This window comes from Octodon degus, unplaced genomic scaffold (genome assembly GCF_000260255.1).
Source record: "Octodon degus isolate 3935 unplaced genomic scaffold, OctDeg1.0 scaffold00046, whole genome shotgun sequence".
Taxonomy (NCBI): domain Eukaryota; kingdom Metazoa; phylum Chordata; class Mammalia; order Rodentia; family Octodontidae; genus Octodon; species Octodon degus.
The window spans coordinates 7,775,730-7,797,533 of NW_004524622.1; the positions used below are offsets into that span (position 1 = coordinate 7,775,730).

The 21,804-nt window shown below is 41.6% G+C and overlaps 1 protein-coding gene across 5 annotated transcripts in view; it reads left to right on the forward strand.

Annotated features, from left to right (window-relative positions):
* Myof (myoferlin) overlaps positions 1 to 21,804 on the forward strand; it is a 184,033-nt gene that overhangs the window by 4,890 nt on the left and 157,339 nt on the right. For all 5 annotated transcript variants that reach the window (XM_023716196.1, XM_023716198.1, XM_023716197.1 and 2 more), the window contains exon 2: positions 20,531 to 20,586. In XM_023716196.1, coding sequence (XP_023571964.1) covers positions 20,531 to 20,586 — 56 coding nt within the window. The remainder of the gene's footprint in view (positions 1 to 20,530; positions 20,587 to 21,804) is intronic.

Genomic DNA, 21,804 nt, shown 5'->3' on the forward strand with positions numbered 1-21,804 from the left:
TTCCTACTCTTTCTCTTTCACTTGCAATCTAGATATTCACCACTTTGAATACTTTGATTTAAATCTTTCTCAAACCCTGTTTGAGACAGGGTTTCATGCCTGAGTGCTGAGATTACAAGTGAGCACCAGCATACCGTTTTCCTTCATTGTTTTTGTATTAACTCTCTTGAAGGGCTCAGTTCTTGTAGACTTTCACAGTGTGCCTTTACAATGTGACATCACTACATTCATACAAAACATCAATTCCAGTAGGACACGGTTGTCACACTATAGCAGTTTTCTTGTTCTTATTATGAATATAATGAAACTTGTTATGATATTTTATCTGCCAGAATTTGCTGTCAGTTTCTGCCTCATGTAGATCTTTTCTTTTCTTTTTTCTTTTTTCTTTTTTTTTTTTTTTGCAGAACCGGGGATTGAACTCAGGCCCTTGCGCTTGCGAGGGAAGCGCTTATTCTACTGAGCCATCTCCCCGGCCCCATACTTTTTTATTAACACATGTTTGCAGTACATTGATCATAGGAAGTTGGTACTCAGTTTATAATACATTTTATATTGCATATCAAGCTAAGAAAATATTCTGGTAAAGGATGAAAACCTATTTGATGTAATCTGCCTTTGACTTCTTAAACCATTTTAACCATTCTATAGCTAACCCTTTTAAACCTTTCTACAGAAATATTTCTTTCTTTCTTTCTTTCTTTATGTATATATGTGCAGATCTTTTCTTTGTGGAATGGTGATTGCCGTGGTCCAAATACTGATGGGTTATTACTTACGTCTTGTTTCTCACTGTTCTAGATCTTCTTCTTTCATCTAGAAAGGGCTTTGGAGTGCAAGCCCATATACTGCTAAGATTCCTTCCTATTTGGCATAATAAACTTTCAGCTTTAAATAAGCCACCTCCCTGAGAATCTTTCTTTTTTGAAATAATGGGGTACGAATAGCTTATCTGAAAGGGAGTAAATGAAATGTTGGAGATAAGCAAAAGCTGTCCTTTATGCAATGGAAACTTGCCCCCCTCTTTTTATGAGCAGAATATTTATTGAGGGAAAGAAAGCTCCTGTCCAAGAGAGGGACAGGAGGGGGGCCTGAGTGGATTGTTCTCCCTTGCCCCCCCCCCTTTTTAACATTTATTTATTATTTTTGCATGTGTGTGTGTGTGGGGGGCAGCTCAGCCCACCAGGGGGCAGTGCTGGCTGGCATGTGGTGCTGGGGGATTGAACCACGGTCCCTGTGCTTTGCTAAGCTTGTTCTAAGTAGGTGCTTTAGACCACTGAGCCATCTCACCAGCCCTTGCCCCCCCCCCCCTTTTTTTTGACACAAATCATTTCACTACTTTAAATTGATTTTTTTTTTCATTTTGGGACATTAATGCTGAGAATATTATATATTAAATACATATGCATATATATTTAATTTCATGTTGGGTTTTTAATTTTTTTGAATGACAAATACTATATTCATTTATAGGTACGGTGTGACATTTCAATGCATATATATAATATGTGATAACCAAATTAGAGTCATTGCTATATCTATCACCTCAGACATTCTTTCATTGTGAGGAGCATTCAAAATTTCAAGAATATTTTTGAAAAGATTTTTTCAAGCTTGTGTGTCTGATTTATATTATTGTCTGAAGCTGCATCAGTTTTCCTAAAATGATTCAAGTTTATCTTTTATGGAAGAGTTTTACACACTTCATTGTGTGTAAATGCTCCTATTGTCTTTATTCATTTGTCAATGGACAAACGTGCTTTTTTTTTGCGGGGGGGGGGGAAGGCGCTACAGGGTGCTCAGGGTCTCACTACTGGATCGGACTCATAGTGATCCGCCTGTTTACAGCCTCCTTAGAGCTGGGATTACAGGCATGTGCCACCACACCCAGTCTCAATCACCGTCTCAGGGCACCCCGGAGGCAGGGCCTGCACAGCAGGTTGGGGGATCGAAACCCCAGCCCCAGTGCCTGCTTGCAGGTGCTTTAATCCACTGAGATATCTGGCCGGCCCTTCTAGACATGCTATTTCTAAGATTTAGCAATTATAAATTGTGCTGCTATAAACATGGGCATGCATGTATCACTGTAATATGATGCCTTTGACTTTTTCAAGAAGATACCTAGAAATAGATTATCTAGTTTTAGTTTTTTTTTTTTTTTTTTGTATTTTAGGGAAGGGTCTACAGGGTGTCTCACTACTAGATTGCACTCATAGTGATCCGTCTGTTTATAGCCTCCCAAGAGCTGGGATTACAGACATGCACCACCATGCCCAGTCTTCTAGTTTTAGTTTTCTTTTCTTTTTCTTTCTTTCTTTCTTTCTTTCTTTCTTTCTTTCTTTATTTCTTTCTTTTTTTTTTTTTTGAGGAATCTTTGTACTGACTTAAATAGCAGTTGGACTAGTTTTCATTCCTATAGTTCCTCTTACATGAGAAACCCAAAGTATAAATAAAGAGCAAAATAAAAGTTGGATAATAGGAGATAAGGAGATGGATCTTTTTCAAAGGGGGGAAAAATAAAGAGATGGAGGGAGGGAAAGCAGGAGATGTAAAAAGGAGCCAAGACATATAATGTATGTGTGCTAGCTCCACACAAGCCATGTGAACACTATGTACTGCAAACATGTACTGAATAAAAAACAAAGAAGGGGATCAAGAGATGGATCAAGAGGGGAGAAAAGGGAAAAGGGATGATAAAAGAAATTAATATGTATCATGCTTATATCAACTCCCCCAAAAGAATATGTTATCTACCACAAACATTTACACTAATAAAGAAAACAATCTGGAAAAAAAAACAACCTCATTCAAATAACCACGAAAAAGTGTGAGGTTCCTTTAAAGAATGATGCAGTGGGATGGGAGGAAGATCTCCTGGGCCTCATCCCTGTGTGCTGTGGAGGTGCTGTGTGACCTGCCCACACATAAACTTAGTTCACTGGGTGCACCCTAAGACTAGTCCAGAAACATCTCACCAGCTCAGCTGATAGTCGTGCCTCCTGGGTACACCAGTAGAACACAGCATTGTGTTAACAAAAGTTCAGAGAGGCAAGTGTTCAGTCTACTGAGTCATTACCATCATTTTCTGGAAGACAGCCTGGCACTGCTGGACGACAGTGGCCCCACCCTGTCCAAGCTTGGGAACTCTCCCAGGTGGATGCCCCAAAAGCACATTCTGTGGCTCTCAAGCATTTATAAAAGCCACAAATGCCTTTCAGAAGCTAATTAGTGTGCTTTGTTTTTTCTTTCTTCTTACACAACCTATCTTATCTACATGTCATTAGCCAGAGGTATTGGCATTTTTCTGGTTTCGGTTTCTTTTCAGATTGTTGGTGAGTTTCTCCATCCCCCTAGGATTTGGTCCTGTCAAGAAGGCAAGATATTTTTGTCTTGTGCAACACCTGACATATCACTATACATTTCCAGTGTGGACCATGGAAGCAAAGAGCTGGCAGGACACTGGAAACATCTTGGTATAGTGAAATCATTGAATCTTAGTCCTGAGGGAGCCACAGGAAATAGATCAATCTCCCTTTGTTTAGGCAGAATTATACTTACTGTTCTTTGAGGTGCTTGTTGGTTAAGGTTTGGCAAGAAGCCATGTCACTCATTTCTGACCCCTTGCTATCCAGAGGCAAACTGGTGTATGAGTCTGTTTGCATTCTTGTTGCTGGCAAGAATAATGCAGTTACCTATTTTTGTGTGGAAATTCATATGTGAGGTTCAATGAGCTATACTACTTAGAAGGTCATGGGGTGGCAATTGTCACCTTTCTCACTATGTACTTCCTATTGAACAGCTGTTCTATTGTGCAGAGGTACACTTTGAACTCAGTTTTCACTTAGTAATAGCTGGGCAACATCTGGTATCTTAATTAAGCCTTATCAGGTCACATCTTATTAGCCCTAGGCTTTGGAGTGTGGCATACCTGAATGAGGATTCCAGTTGCTGCTTATTACTCCCTAGTTGTTCATAAGTAAATAAAATCTCCTGCCTCATTGTTTTTAGTAATGTCTCCCGACTCTGCACAGGGAAGTGCTTAAATTCATTTCCTAATTTGGTAACCATGACTTTCATAGAGCCCTCCAAAGGGTTCGCATGTTGAGAACCAAGGCTAGAAAAGTATTTCTAACACAGCTTGATTTTCTAGGCATAGAAGAATTCCAGTGTTCTAGGTAGAATACTAGAATGAGCCATAGACCAGAAAAGACATTCAAAAGCTACAATTTAAGAGTAGATGGAAAAATGGAAAGGTTTGGGAAGAACACTGGCTACTTTAGTGGGGCCTTTTACATGGGCTTTGGGTCACCACTACCAGGTGACTTAGTTGTGACTCTACATCTAAGTACAATATCAATGTCTCCTGAGTAAAAAGGTTTGAGAGAAGACTCAAGTTGGCTCAGTTTGGATCAGAAATTCACCAAAGGTCCAGTCAGCTGTGGCCAGAAGGCGTGCAACTCCAGAGCAATCACACCTGGGAAAGCAAATATGTCTACTGCGCAGGCAACTTCTGAGGACCTCAGACATAGACCACTAAGCCCCTCTCCTTCCAGCTTGCAGATGAGACTGTTCATTTTCATCTTTCATCTGTTATTTGACCTATTTTTTCACCAAAAGCTCTCCACCCCACTTTGCCTTAATAGGTATTGAGCTCACGGGCTTTATACTGTACAATATCCCCTGCCCTTTTGTATTTTCTTATTTTGAGACAGTGTCTTGCTGAATCCTTAAGTTGCCCAGACTGCACTCAAATGTAGAGATCACCCTGCCTCAGCCTCCCAGATTCTTGGGTCTACAGTACATGTCACCACTCCTAACTAGAAGCCCCCCCTTTTTTAAAATAAAATCAACACTGTATACAGAAAAAGGTGATCTTAGGAAAGGCAGCTTTATCATCATGAACTAAATATCTTTGAGTAACTGTATGTCTGAGCCTTCATTTCCTTATCTATAAAATCAAAAGAATAAAACATATCTTGTGATGATATTATAAGGACCAAGAGTAATAAAATGTCCAAAGTATTTATTGTGGTAGCTGACACAAAATTGTTTTATGGCAAATTTCAATAATTTGAAATTTGCCTACAGTTTCAATAATTAACACATTGCATACATTCTTCCTAGTGGTTAATTGCTGTACAAGATGGGGACATGATATCCTATTTACAAACACTATTCAAACAAATACCTCTATTCTTTAAGAGAATGTAACTATATATCTATCCTAACCACTTTGAATACACAGATACAAAATGGACATTCATCTGTATGCCCTTTTCTTGTTAAGTTCTGTTATTTGAATATTATAGGTATGTTAACTCAGCAAAATATTCTAAAAGAGTCCAGCAGCCCATAATAGTAATGGGTCTTCTGCTTGACTGGCAATGTCAGAAATTGTTGACCTGAGTCCCCTACAGCTCAACATAACAGCATGGCTTTACTTCCTATATTTCGTTTTTATACTTTTCTGCTGGATGGTTAAGACCAAGGTAAAGCAGGACCTATGCAACAAGAGTTGTAGCTCTTGGGTCTGATAAGGTCAGTGAAATCCCCTCAGGATTTATCCTGAGATCCTGGTTCTTTATTTTTAGCTGTAGTTACATGCACATTTATTTATTATCATTTTAACTATCTCAAAGTATACAATTCCATTACATCCATAATGTTGTCCAACCATTAGCACCATCCCTCCATGGAACTCTATCTCATAAGATTGAAATTCTACACACTCCCCATACCCGATGACCCTCAACAATGAATGACTGTTCTGCTTTCTGTCTCTGTATTTGATTACTTTAAGTAGAATGAAAGAGTATATGTCTTCTTGTGCCAGATTTATTTCACTTAGGATAATATTTTCAAAGATTCTTTCATGTTGTGGCATCAGAATTGTCTTTCTCTTTAACAATGTGTAATACTCTAGCACATGTGTATAGTATGTCGTTTATCTGCTCATGGACACTTGGGTTGCTTCTACCATTGTGATGGCTAACAATGTTACTATGAACGATGGTGCACAAGAATCTCTTTGTGTTCCTGCTTCTAATTCTGCCCCGCCATTTTATGTACTTGGTACAGGGTCTCACAACACAGCTCCAACTCTCAGTGATCCTCCTGTTTTCAGCCTCCCAAGTGCTGGGATTATAGGCACCACCACGCCCAGACTCTGTTGCCAGCTCAGGGTGCCCCAGGGGCAGGGCCGGTGTGGCATGCAGGACAGGGGATCAAACCCTTGTCACTATGCTTGCCTAAGCAGGCACTTAGTCTGCCGAGCTATCTCACCAGCCCAGGTTTTATTTTATTTTAATTTCCCCTGCTTCCAATTTTGTTAGGGCCTATACCCAGACATGGAATCGTTGGATATATCATAATCTCTCTTTCTGAGGGATTGCTCCACTGTTTTCCATAGTGACTGTACCATTTTAAATTCTCACCAGTGGTGCACAACAGCTCAAATTTTCTGTGTCCCTGGCAACACTTGTTATTTTCCAATTTTTTGGAAATAGTCATGCTAATGAGTGGAGGTATAGTAAGTTCTTCGAATTCTCCATTGACTTGGACTTTTCACCTCACACTTGCTTCCTTAGTTCAAAGTGATGATGCTGGCTACCTGCCTCTATTAGACTGTAATGTAGCTGACCTTTTGAGGTCTCTGTAGCTACAGTTGTGCTGGCAACCATAGAAATGCTAAAGTCATGTGAGAAATAGACGGGTCCCTGAAGTATCAGGTCATCTCTTTGGATTTTTTTTCTTGTATTTAGGACAGGGTCTACGGTCTACATAGTCTCAATACATAAATCAGACTCATAGTGATCCTCCTGTTTTCAACCTCCCAAGGACTGGGATTACTGGTGCATACCACCACACCCAGTCTCAATCACCATCTCAGCGCGCCCCTCAGGTGGGGCCAGCACGGCAAGCCGGGGATCAAACCCCTGCCACTGCGCTCTGCCTCAACAGGTGCTTTAGTCTGTTAAGCTACTAGGCTGGCCCCAGGTTATCTCTTTGCCCTGAGCTCTCCAGGTAGGGATAGGACCAGAGGTCACCTTGTGTTGGGACCACAGGTCACCCTGCTCCTAAGCATATCTGGAAGGTGAGAAGATCCTAAATCAATCTGACTTGAAATCTTCACTTGGCATCCTGTACACTTCAATAGTGCCTGTTGAAAGGTGCAGTTATGTATTTGCTGGTATCTGCTTCTCTATTAGACTGCAAATTTTATGAGACCCAGGTCTCTTTCCCTAATATCTAACTCAATGCCTTGTAAACAGTAAAGGAGCAGTAAATAGTTATTGAATGAATGATTGTGGATCCTCTATTCATTTGGATCAGTGACTTTCAAGCCAGACCAACTATATGGGGCAAGGTCTCTGTGTCCACAACCTACATAAGTGGCCTTTTGTATTTCAGACTTCAAAGCTTCCACAATTTGGTTGGAATCTATGAAGCAATATCAGGAAGAAAGCAGGAGAGCCCTAGACTACCACCTCTGATCTTGATATAGGGCTTTGCTATCATTAATGGCAAGAAATCTCTGTGAATCTCTGTCCCTGGCAGTGAAGTGAAAGGCAACACCTGCTTCTGAGAATTATAAAAATCAAATGAAATAATATATTTAAGGTGCCTACACTTAAGATAGATGTCTGTTCTTACCTTTCTCCCAAAATCTGGCTTTCTTTGCATATTGCCAAGTGAAAAAATAAGTGGGCTGGGTGAGTGACTAAAGAAAGATGAAACTTACAAATTGAATGACAAAAAGGTAGAACTTGTAAGCTTTCCTTTGAAAAGTAGAATTGTGGGTCCAGAAAAAAAGGTATAGGCTACATTCACATTTTAGCAAAATAACAAATTGGGTTGATTAAAATAGGACAGACTATTTAATTAATTTTTAAACACTTCATATGACAAATCTTTGAGTCTTCAGTATGGCAGATTTAGAGTAGTAGGGTACAATCAAACTTCCTGTGATGAAGGAAATAATGCCCGTTATGGTAGCCACCAGCCGAACATGAGTACTGACCCCTGCAATGTGGCCGTTGTGACTGAGGGGTTGCAATTCTGATATTAATTTTAATTAATTTAAATGTACATAATCATGCGTGGTTACTCATGGCCTTGTTGGGTAGCACAGAAAGTGGCAGGTGGCCACAGGCTTCCAACTGCTCACTGTTAGTGGCATTTCTAAACCTCAGTGGCCCCATTTACAAAACAGAGAGGGTAGTGTCCCTATTTCAGGGTATGGTGTGAGGGTTCATGTGACACATGTAGAAAGGGCTTTAAGTGTTAGTCACTGCTGAGGTCTTCAGTAAGTTTTGGCACAGGTAGGCAGGCAGCCTGAATATTTAACAACTACTTATGTTACCATCTTTTTTTTTTGGCAGAACCGGGGATTGAATTCAGGTCCTTGCACTTGCCAGGCAAGTGCTTATTCTACTGAGCCATCTCCTTGGCCCCTATCTTTTTTTCTGTTCTTACAGTGTGCCCAACTTGTATATGTTTTTCAGTCTTCATTTCATTCTGAGAATGGAGTGTTATTTCTTACTCGTTTTCCCAGTGGGAGAACTAAGTCAGAAGCAGAGCAGGGTTTAATCCACCTCCATGTCTATTCATGGGGCTCTGTGTAGACAAGAAAATAGCACCCCATCTGCACCCTGACCACCCAGTCAAGTGAATGCTTCTGCCCCCAGGCAGACTGAGTTGTTCAGTGCACTAGGGTCTTTTGGATCCACCCTGAAAGAGGAAGAAAGTATACTTAGCACAAAAGAATAAGGGGGGAGAAGGGGCTGGGGATTTGGCTCAGTGGTAGATGCTTGCCTGGCAAGCTGGAAGCTCTGGGTTCGGCCCTCGGCACCAAAAACAAAAAATAAACCTCTCCTAAGAATAAGGGGGGAGAAGGAGAAGAGAGGAGGAGAAAATGAGAGAAAAGGAAAGCAAAGTGAAAGAAAGGAAAGGAAAGGAAAGGAAAGTCTTCGCAGGCTGAGCTTCCCACAGGGTAATAAAAATCTTTATGACTCAGAAGACCAAATGTGACATAGTTTAGCAGTAAATCAGTTCCGCTGATAGCCAGGTTTGAGCCATTTCATTTGTGGGACTTAAAACCCTAACTTGTAAGTGTTAAAAATGTAATTTTAACTGAAGGGTGAAGGTCAATTTCATTTCTTCTCCATTCATTGTTTTATCACCATCTTTTTCATCCAAATAGCAGTTTATGGGTTAGAAAAAAAAAAATCCCTTATCTTTCTTTCTTTTAGCAAATAATATTAAAAGTTAGCTGCATTTTGCGTATCCTTCCTTACTAACCACACTTACTGCCTGGGCGCTGCTTGTCCTTTCTATTCTGCTACTTCCTCCTTCCAAACCTGAATCCATTCAGCAAGCATTAGTGGAGAGCACACTCTGCCCAGCAGCGCGTTGGACTCCATGACATTTGCAGACCCCACTGATAACAGCTGCCCAGCTGTTCAGCATTGTTTTATGCTTGTTTATTAAATTTTAATTTACTCATTTGTACTCATCAAAATAATAACAAATGCATAACTAATTCTTTGAGTGCTAAAGAGACTGATCTTAGGCACAGCGGGTTGAACCCCATGCAGGAAGTCCAAGAGCAGGTCCCAGGCAGAGCTGAAGCTTTAACACTCACCCTCAGCTGAGACTGGAACAACCCTGTGCTGTCCCTTAGCAGTGCTGGCTGCTTGGTCTTGGTGATGTGCATGTGAGGCTGGCAATCTGCCCACTGCTCTTCTGAGGCTCTGTGCCTATACCTTTTCAGTTTGGGGTTTCTTGTACTTCTTCCAATAAATTCAGCCTGGGAGTCTGGGGCACTGACACTTGTGGGCTGGATTCTTCTGGTCTCAGAGTCCTTTATAGAGCTCTCAAGGTTCTTCAGATTACTGCAGGGTGCTAGGCACCTGCTAATGATTTTCCACGTGTGACATGCCTTGGAGAAGAGGCCATCTCTTAGGAAACTTCTAGTGTAGAGAGAACTTCCCTTGGCCTGTTCTCATTTGTTCTTCGCAATAGAAGGTGCTGAAGGGAGACATTTTGTAGATGAAGATACTTAGAGCAAAGGAAGCCAAAGATATATTGCCAGAAAGAGGCAGGGAAGGAAAAGAACCTGAATTTTAAGATTTCTAGTATCATGCATTTTCCCATTGATTGGAATAATGCGTGGTTCATTTCCTCGTGCTTGCCATCTTTCTTGCTACGGTTATACTCTCTTTTCCTGTCATAGGCCTCACTGAAAAACAGTAGCCCACAAACACTCTCCCACCTCTCAGAGCTCAGAGCCCCAGCAATCAATGAGACTGTTCACTGGAAGAACCCAGAGACCAAAACCATTTGAAGGGTAGATAAGCAAGGAGTGAATTAAAACTGCTGCAATGGTGACAAATCCCATTCTAAAGAGATTGTTAGTGACGGGATGAGAGATGACTAATCACAGGACACCAGGATTTGAGGCCCAGAGAAAACTCAGCCAGTCATTTTTTTTGGCTAGAAGCGATAGGATCTAATTATCAAGATTTTGATTCTAAGCTTTGCTTTTGTTCTCAAAACTCTTTTATGTGACTATTTTATTTTGTCTTGATATTGTCTCTTGGGAGAAGACCGGACATAAGATCATATCCTCCCAATGCTGGTCTGATAGAATTAGTTGCTGATTATGAGTCAAATGCAGTAATATTCCCTGTGTCCCGGGCACTTTCATCTTTTTTCATTGGATCCTTCTGCCACTCTGCCATGTGGATTTTTTCGTCTCTTACAAAACACTCAGGCTTTGAGAGAACCTCTTAGTTCCATCTCCTCCTGCTGGGTTGGAGGTGGATTGGCTGAGTACCAGAGTTAATTCATTCTATAGCAAATTGTGTCACTGAAATGTGTGAGTCAGAAGTTGCAGCAGTGGGCTGGGGAGATAGCTCAGTAGAATAACTGCTTGCCTGGCAAATGCAGGGTCCTGAGTTCAATCCCTGGTACTGCAAAAAAAAAAAAAAGTTGCAGAGGTTAAGGCCCAGGACCCAGAGCACCTACATTCAAATCCTGGCTTTATCTGTTACTTGCAAATGACCCTGGCCAAGTATATTCCTTCATTGAGCTTCAGAATAGGTACTGTCTAGTAAGCCTTTGGAAGCATGCCTGGCAGGTTTAAATTCTATATATGGTAGCTAGTCTTGCTAGAAATTAGATACATTTTTTTAAATGAAGAAATCTAGGCAATGAAAGTTAAAGGAAGTAGCCAAGGTTGCAGTTAAAAAGAGCAGGGAAAGGCGTAGATTGGCCGGCCCTGCATCCTGAGGTGGTAGCTAAGAGCAAGGTTTGGACATGAGGTAGACTTGGGACCAAAGCTTGGCTCTTTCACTTACTAGCTTTGTGATTTAGGATAAGTCAGTTAATATCACTGAATCTCAGTTTACCCATCCATAAAATGGACATACCATAATAGTACTTCCCTCATAAAGATTAGATGTGGGTATGTTAAAAATGAATGCTCAACATTGGCCAAGCAATGGCTGTGACTCATCCACATGGCTGACACTGACAAAGGTTCTACAATCTGAGGTACAGGATCTCAGGATAAATCCTGAGGGGATCTCACAGACCTTATCAGACCCAAGGGCTACAACTCTTGTTGCATAGGTCCTGCTTTACCTTGGTCTTAACCATCCAGAAGAAAAGTATAAAAACGAAATATAAGAAGTAAAGCCATGCTGTTATGTTGAGCTGTGGGGGACTCAGATCAACAATTTCTGACATTGCCAGTTAAACGGAAGACCCAATACTATTATGGGCTACCGGACTCTTTTGGAATATTTTGCTGAGTCTACACACCTATAATCTTCAAATAGGGGCTGGTGAGATGGCTCAGTGGTCTAAAGCACCTACTTAGAACAAGCTTAGCAAAGCACAGGGACCGCAGTTCAATCCCCCAGCACCACATGCCAGCCAGCCCCGCCCCCTGGTGGGCTGAGCTCGCCACACACACACACACACACACACACACACACACACACACACATAAATAAATAAATAAATAAAATTTTAAATCTTCAAATAACGGAACTTAACAAAAAAAGGGTATACAGATGAATATCCATTTTTTATCTGTGTATTCAAAGTGGTTAGGATAGATATATAGTTACATTCTCTTAATGAATAGAATGATTAGTTCTAATGGTGTTTGTTAATAGGATGTCAGGTCCGCATCTTGTACAGCAATTGACCACTAGGAAGAATGTATGCAGTGTGTTAATTGTTGAAACTGTCCTACCGATTTGATTTGAAACTGTCTCATTGCTATTTGTTTATCAATAAAATTATGGCCAAAAAAAAAAAAAAAAAAAAAGAATGCTCACACACAAAATCAATACCAAGGTGTAGGAGACACTTCCAGATCCTCGTCTCAGTCCAAGAAGCCCATATTTGTAATCCCAAAGTTATGTTATTGGAGTCCCATCAAATTGATTTCAACCTACCACTTTCAATGCAACCCACGGTGAAAATAAAGACACTAATTTATATTTTCAATCATCGGGGAGTCAAGGGGCTCTAAGTCCAGCCACGAAGATGGCTTCCCAGAACTAAGAGAGTGACCCAGGGCCTCATCCGATTTTATTCAGTGGAGGAGGAGTGGCTTGAGGAGGAATGACTGAGAATTGTGGGAAGTAGGTGACTACTATGAGCTGAGCTAGGTGAGTGGCCCAAATTTACCTCTGCAATATGCAGAGAGGATATGCAGAGACAGTAATCTGCATTATATAATATTTAATGTTTTGGTAAGTCTGGTGCTTCAGCTTTGATATAGTCTTTTAAGCCCCAGGAAGTCATAGCCTCTATCTCAAGGCTCGATTCCAGCTGGCAGCACGGAGCATTGGCTCTTCATCCTGTCTTGACCTGGCTTACATTAAGGAGCAGCAGGTGTAGGTTACTAGGGAAACACTCACACCACCTTCAAAGATTATCACCAGCACCTCAGCTAGACCAATCCATATTGCTTAAGGCCAATTGAAGGATAAACAGAAGTCCTAGCCAGCTCTGTACAGAACAGTACGAGGAAATAGGGTCAGGCTCAGTCAAAATGGAGACAGCCGCTCTTCTTTCAAGGAGAGATGCTCAGGTGGGCCTCCACACCAAGGTAGTCAGTTCTGGGCTCCTTCCATCTGAGTCCTGGTAGTTAGTAAAGATGGAACAAAACCACTCCCTGGGGTTGACTTTTAGAGAAGAGCTTCTATGTGAACCCCTCAAAGTTACAGGCTTGACTATCTCTTTACTGGAGGGTTTGGGTTTGACTAGACACCTTGCAGGCCTGAAAGGACATCTCAAAGGCCAGGGGTACATAGGACATAGGAAACAGAGTGGGAATCCTCTCTCCCTTTCCCTGGACTGGGGAGTGCTTCTTGTCAGTGCTATCAAGCAGCTGCTTCAGCAGTGCACAAAACAACCTGTCTTTATACTGTAGTTAACACTTACCAGTGCTGTTCTCCCTGGAACATCCTTCTGGAGCACTAGGGGAGCACAAAACAGAAAGGATAAAATCATAGACACTCCTCTAGAGAAGACTCCCAAGGGAGCTCCTGGTCCTACGCAAGTTATGAGGGCTAAAAAATCTCCTGCTATCCTTATGAGAGCCTTCACTGGCCTCTGGTTATCGAGGGGGTAACTATTCCTTGTAGCTGCCAGGCTGACTGCCAGGGAGGACAGTTATTGCCCATATATCAGCTGCCCCGGGAGGCCTCTGAGGCCTGGAATGCAGCCATGAGGAAAAGTCATTCTGGGGCTGTCCCTGGTCCCATGGGCACTTCCTGTAGTCACTGAAGTCTTGCCTCTCCAGGGCTCCACCCTTGACTATGCAGCGGGCCCTGCCCTGTTGCCATGAGGAGTGATTGGTTAGCTTCTGCTTGATTTGTGTTTACTGTGTGACAAGCCCGTGCTGGGCACTTTGTCTTCATGCTTTCATTTAATTACTAAAGCAAACTTTGACATAATGCCTTGCAAATGAATGAAATCCAGTTCACTCAAATTACTGATAAAATACTTCCAGACATCAAGGAGTCACTGTATAGTCCTGGTCATCCAATTTCAGGGAATACTTTGTGCCTCCGTCAAGATTTGAATCCTAGCACCACACTTCCTAGCTATATGACTTCTTATAAGTTGCTGAACCTTTCCCTGTCTTGCTTGTCTCTGTTATAACTGAAATGATCATAATAGAATTTACTCCTTAGAATTTTGAGGGAAGGGGCTGGGGAGATAGCTCAAGGGCCTGAGCTCAATCCCCGGTTCCACAAAAAATAAATAAATAAATAAATAATCCCAACAAATAAAAATTAAAAATAATATTGGGGCCGGGGAGATGGCTCAGTAGAATAAGCACTTCCCTGGCAAGTGCAAGGGACTGAGTTCAATCCCCAGTTTCGCAAGAAAAAAAAAAAAGAAGAATTTTGTGGGGAGTAGGCTGAGTACCAGGAATCAAACTGAGGACCTCATGCTTGCCAGTAGGCACTACACCACTAAATTCCAAGCTCCTAGAATTATTTTGAAAATTATAACAGATAATGCCTGCAAATTACTGGGAGCAGTGATTATTAGGAAGCACTTAATGAATGTTAGCCATGAGTGAATTGGCTTCAGAGGGTCTGTGAAGTTTTAGGCAAGCAGTCAATGAATTCGTGGGTCATTGTTTCCGTAGGGAAAAGGGGACCCAGAAAAATGCAGAAATACTTTGAAGTGTAGGTTAGGTCCAACTGCATGGCTGAACCTAGGGATCTTATGGATTTACTTTGCCTGATAAAAAGTACAGTTAGGCCAGTGAGATAGCTCAGCAGACCAAAGCACCTTCTTAGGCAAGCTTAGGCAGGCTCAGGGACCACAGCTTTATCTCCAGCACCACATGTTGTGCCAACCCCGCCCCCAGAGCAGGCTGAGCTGGCCACAGAGTCTGGGGCACAGTGGCACACGCCTGTAATCCCAGCACCAGTGAGGCTAAAAATAGGAGGATCACTGAGTCCAAGCTGTGTAGTGAGACCCTGTCAACCAAATACATTAAATACAGCTCAACCAAATACATTTTAAAAACAAAAGTATAGTTATGGAGAAAAATGTTGTGAACAGCACCCCTACATCTCCTGGAGCCCTTTCAGAAAGACACAGGACACAGCACTTCCGGACTTGGAATCTCTTCCTAAAGCTCACGTGCTGCTAGCACTGGGGAAAATGTCAAGATTACCTTGAGTGATTTAATCAATTTACATGTGAGGATTCTGAAAGGGGAGGTTGAGCCTTGTGTCTTCTGGTGATAGCAGAAAAAAAAATGCAAATTTGACTTATAGGAAAGTCCAGTCAGAAGGGCTGAGGCATCACCTGTCCTTTCTCCACAGATTTTTCAGGATCAGTGACATAATGCATATTGGAAGTATTTAAAAATGCATTACCATAGTGAGTATTATTACTGCCATGGGCATCTACTATGACTGGCTGAGTTAATCAGGTTCTTCCTGAGAAAGAACCAATGAGGGCAAGGGTTTAAGGACTGGGTTCATATGATGGCAGAGATTGGCAGGTGTGAGGTGCACAGTGCCCAATGGAAGTTGGAATGAAAACTGAGATAATAGTTGATGCTGTGGTCCTAAATCTGAAATCTGTTGGGGAAGCCAGTAGGCTAGAAGTCCAGACAGTCTCAGTGTTATGATTTTGAGGCAGAATTTTTTCTCTGGGAAGCTCTAGTTTTGTTCCTAAGCCCTTCAGAATTTGGAAGAGGCCCACTTACATTCTGGAGGTTAAGTCTACTTTACCTACAGTCAACTGGCTGTAAAATATTATTTTTACATAAATACTGTCCCATTTATGACTCAGGGCTGACAACTTGACACAGATGGAGTAAGCTAATCTTAGGAGTCCTGCAAGTCTTTTCAGGAAGGGTTCGGCACACTGTCTGGTAGGCGACCAGCAAAGGAAATAGTTCTGTGAAGAGGGATGTGGCTGTTCAGTCCTGGGGAACTTTGTTGAGAGGCTGGCATTTGGGTTAAGGTTTGCAGTGGTGACCTTCACAGAACTGAGGGAGAGGCAGGCATAGCTAATCAAAAAACAGGAAATATTCTGAATAATGCCTTCAAGTCCAAAGCCTTTGAGTCAGTTGTTTTGCCCTAGGCTAAAAGTATTGAATTTCTTTCCATAGGAAGGAACAATCACAGAGCAGGGTGAGGCAGTTTTGGGTTGTTTTGTGCCTATTTTAGTTATTTTTCTTGTTGCTAGGACAAAATACCCCACACCCAAAGTTGAAATGGGCAAAGCTTTATTTAGCTCACAGTTTGTAGAGGTTTCAGTCATAACTGGGTCTGAGGGTTTGGCAGAGGGGAATCCTAGAGGAGCAACAGTTTATGACAGCAAAAGACAGCAAAAGCAAGCAAAGAAAGGGGAAGATGAGCCTCTTTCTTTCCTTATATTGCATCCAGTTTACTGGGATTAGGATAGTGCCAATCCAGATAGTGGAGTGATCCAGCAATCACCCACCCTTAATTCCAGGATTACAACACAAATCAATCACACCTTCTAGATTCAGTCACCTCCAAAAAAGCCCTATCGAAAACTGAATGAGGGACCAGCGAGATAGCTCAGCAGACTAAAGCGGCTTCTTGGGCAGGCTTGGGCAAGCGCAGGGACCTCATTCAATCCCCGGCACCACATGCTGTACCAGTCCCAACCCCAGGGCAGGCTGAGCCCACCAGAACCCCAGCTTGGAGGTACACGCCTGGAATCCCAGCACTGGGAAGGCTGAAAGCAGAAGGATCACCACAAGTCTGAGCTGTGTAGTAAGACCCTGTAACAATCCAATATATTAAAAATAAATAAATGAATAAACAAACCTGCATGAGGCTTTTGGGGGACGTCCAAACACAAATCACAATAGTGCCTGAAACTTTACCCTTAAGAAAGAAGAGGTAGAATCAAATAATTAAATAATATAAATATTAAGCTGTTCCCTTTTGTTCTTAACATACAACTGAATCATTCATTGGAAGAGCTGGGGGGCAGCTTGGTTTTTCTCATTGAATTATAAATTTAAATGCAATTTTTAATGTGTTCCTAAATGGCTTATATCAGCCATATGAAGCTTTGTCTGGTGTTCAAGGATTCCCACTCTGACCATAACCTGAGCACATATTTCTTTACCCAACTCTATACCCCTTAGTTCCAACCAGTTGGCTTCTGATATCTCTTTTTTTTTTTCCGGTACTGGGGATTGAACTCAGGACCCTGCACTTGCCAGGCAGGTGCTGGTCTCTGCAGTCTCCATCATGGCTTGATCTCTATCTCTCCTGCTCTGTGGCTGATCCACCCACCTCATTGCCTCTATCTGGAAGGAGCTTTAATTCTCAGCTCCTCATTTGCAAGTCCTGGGGGCCTGGCCCTAGCTCAATTCTTTAAGTGGCTGCTTCCACAAAGCTGCCAGTCTCAGGTTGCTGTAGTTCGATCCCCACAACTCCAGCCAGCCAAACCTGCCCTGAAGGCATTCGGAGCAAAAAAAATCCTTATGTCATTTGCAAGTCCTGATCATCCAGTCCCCATGCTGGCTCTGCTCCCTGTGTGAGCCTTTCATGGTACCAAGCTTGCAATCACTTTTCTTCCCAGTGCATTTGTGTTTTCATCTGTGTCTCTGTGGTGTCCTCTGAAATCCTTTCTCTGTCAGTCTCTATCAGTCATACATCTGTCTCCTGAAGGCAGGAACAATGTCATGGGTATTTTTATATCTCTCATGGTGTCCAGCTCAATACCTACCAAACAGTATTTCACAATTACCTGTTGGGTGGAGAAATAAAGTTGATTAATGCTTGGGGAACAACTCACTTATTAGACCACTTCTGTAGGATAAGCTGTGAGGTACCTTGGCCTGATCTGGCCAGTCATAATTCCCATTTTCCCCCCTCTTATAGGAGGGAAATCTAGAGAGGGAAGCCATTTGGACTATGTGATGCCCACTCAAGTGAGAAAATTAATGTTTAGTGGAGTAAAGGCCATGACTCATAACCTAGCTATGCTGTGGTCTTGGAAGAATGAGGTGGCTAGTCCCACAGCTGCTCTGTGCTGGGAGGAATGTGACTTTTGACTCAACAAAGCCCACTACATCCTACATTCCACAGCAGCAGCAGAGAAGAAAGGCTGAGGTGTGGTTCAAAGTGTAACCCACCAGAGTTAGACTGCCTAGGTTCCAAGCCTTATCCTGCCACTTTTTGGCTGGTGACTTTAAATGTATTTATCTTATTTTCTTAGCCGTGAAGGGGGGAAGCCAACAGAAATATATACCGTTTCTAAGGATATGGGATAATGCTTATACAGTGCTCTATACTCAAAGATTAGCTTTCATTTTCGTAAACATCAGAGCAAAGGCTTCAAGAAAGGCCCTGCTCTTCTCTTTGGACTTTACTACAGGGAAACTTGAAGTTTTGGCTGGATTGACTTCTGGCTCCTTTAGGCACATAGACCAAACAGGCTCAGACAGAAGCAAAAGACTTTGGGTCTTCAAAAATGTGGACCAGGAGTTACAAGTGTGCTGGATCTAGATAGTGTTCCTTTACTAATTCCTTTGTGCAAGGCCTCTGGACATGAAACTGTGTTTGGGTTTTAGCAAACTTGGAGGCTGCTTGGGCTTTAGAGCTGAAATGCCAGGTTTCTTTTTAAAATTTCTTTTTTAAAGAGAGTAAAAATTAGAATTTTTAAAAAAATTGCAAGTGATGCAGATTTTCACTTAACAAAGTAGTATGAATTTCACAGTTTTTGTTGTAATACATAGTATTGGCTTCCAACCAGTTATTCATATTACCAGATATATGCATGTAAAATTGGAAGAAGAAAAAAAAAGAAAGAAATGTATAAGAAATTAAGAAGACAAAAAGGAGAAACAACTGGAAAAAGGAGAAAGGTTCGATCACAATCCTGCATGCCACGCCGGCAGCAACCAAGTCTGTGTGTGGTGGCACGTGTCTGTAATCCTAGTACTGGAGAGGCTGAAAACAGGAGAATTACTGAGTCTGAGATGCATAGTGAGACCCTGGAACAAATACATAAAATGAAAAAAAAAAAAAAAAACCAAGAAAGAAAAAAGGAGATGAAACAAATTAAAGCATTAACTACTTCTTTCCATAAACCAGCAGAAATGCACACTACAGTTGCCAAACCATCCTGCTTACAAAAATAGATAAATTTCTTTCCCTCACTTCATCTCTTGTCCTTCTCCTCAACTCAGTAACTCTTTCCTTTTGCATAAGCTCATTCCCTTTTACCACTGTCTATTGTGCCCTTCAAATTCCATTTTTCTTTTTCGGGTTCTCACACTAAGGAAACAATGCGATGTTTGTACATGCAGGTCTGATTTGTCTCACTTTCTCTAGTTGCATCCATTTACTGACAAACAATCTGATTTATCCTGCTTTATAGCTGAATAATACTCTATTGTTTAAAAATACCACATCTTCCTTATCCATTCTTCAGTTGATGGGCATCTGGGTTGTTTCCAGAATTTAGCTATAACAAATTGCGCTGCTATAAACATGGGTGCACATATATCGCTGTGGTATGAGGGTCTCAGTTCTTCTGGAAAAATACCCAGGAGGGAAGTAGCTGGCTTGAATGGGATTTCCAATCCTAGCTTTTTAAGAAATCTCCGTACTGATTTCCACAGTTGTTGTACCAGTCTGCACTCTCACCAACAATGCAGTATGGCTCCTTTTTCTCCACAGCCTCTTTAGCATTTCTTATTCGTTGACTTCTTGATGTTAGCCATTCTTTCTGGGGTGAGAAGGAATCTCAGTGTTGTTTTAATTTCCTTTTTTCAAATGACTAATGATATTGAACATTTTTTTTTCATATATTTATTTGCCATTTGTATTTCTTCCTCTTGAAAGGAAAGTGTATATTCATCTCATATGCCCATTTCTATCAGAGTTCCATTGCCACTGATGAACCCAATCGCTTTCATAGCTTTGAATCTTGGTATTCTTATCTGTAAGATAGTATACCAAGAACCAGGTATGGTGGCACATGCCTATAATCCCAGAATTCAGGAGGATGAGGCAAGAGGATTGCTGTGAGTTTGAGGCCAGCCTTGGCTACATAGTCAGTTGAAGAGCAACAAGCCTAAACTACATAGTGGGATCTCATCTCAAAAGGCAAAAAATAAAAGACAAAAAAAGATGTTGTATCAGCACCTCAAAAGTCAGCTCCACTGGCTTCTTTCAACAGGAAGCTGGAGACAGAGAGGCCCCAGGGAAACTGAGTAAGAGATGGGCAGAGCCAGGGGCCACTTTAATGATTTTGAATCCCATCTCTAACTCCTTATAAATCTGGGGATGGGGAAAATGCTATAGGCCAGTAAGTGCATTCTGTTGGGAAAATCTTGATTCAGGAAGTCCCCACTGGAGGCTGATAAATGGGGAAATGTGGACACATAATATAGGCTTTTAGGTAATGTACTTGAAAGAGTGAATGTCTTTTACATGCACTTTATCTCTGGTTGATTGAATCTCTTGTTTTTCATTTGCAGATGAGAAGAAAAAAACAAAGAAAATTGATAATGAACTCAACCCTGTCTGGAATGAGGTGACTTTATTGTTTTATTCAACTTTATCTTTAATGCATAAGATGTGTCTGATTGTCCCTCTTTGGATTACAGGTTAACTCTTCTCTTTGGAAAGTGATTTTTTTTTTTTTTTAGCCAGGTCTGGCTTTGCACTACAGCCTTGCCTTACCTCATTATGTAGCCCAGGCTAACCTCCAACTACAGTGACCCTCCTGCCTCAGCTTCCCAAGTGCTAGCATTATAGGAGTAAACCATCCTACCTGGCTCTGGAAAGGGAAATTCTATATTTCACCTCCATCTCTCATTATTCCACCAAGAGGGCAGAGCAGTTCAAGAAGAGAAACACACTAATGACCACCCCTTGTGGAACAACAGTGTGGGGCCACTGAGATTTTACCTAGTTCAGTACCAGCTCACTGTGAAAGCTTGAACCACTACTACTTTGGCAGATCTAGTGAACATCTATAGAGCAAGGGAAGGACTGGATCATCTTCACAGACCCAAAGGGAAGCTCCGCAATTAAGAACTTACCTGGAGCTGGAGACAGTACTCAGGGATACAGCACTTTCCTAGCATGTGTGAGGCCCTGGGTTTAATGCCCAGTAAGGGAGAGAAACCAACAAAGCAAAACAAAACAACAAAATAATAAAACAAGAAGTCCGAACTGAACATGATTAAATGTGATTTAAGACAATATTAAATGATACTACTAGTTGAATAATGACTTTTTTGTTTTTTATATTGACAAAAGTGATGTATACTTAGTATAGAATTTTTTTTTTTTTTTTTTCGGAACCGGGGATCGAACTCAGGCCCTTGTACTTGCCAGGGAAGCTCTCGTTCTACTGAGCCATCTCCCCGGCCCCTTAACATAGAAATTTTGAAAACTTTATGTAAGTGCTATCAAAATTGTTTTGATCCCGTTCTCTAGAGGCAACTGTTGTATATCACTGGATATTTATTGAAACAATAATAAAAAATGAGGTCTGAAATATGCACTTGCATCAAATAGCAAATATTATTTCCTATTCTACTTTTTCTGTTATACCCTATGGATACACCCATATCATTCAGTTAAAATGTATTTTTAACTAAAGTGCCTGCTTAGGCAGGTGGAGGGACCGGGATTTTTTTTTTTTTTTTAACCAGGGATTGAACTCAGGCCCTTGCGCTTGCCAGGGAAGTGCTTATTCCACTGAGCCATCTCCCTGGCCCCTGGACCGGGATTTAATCCCTGG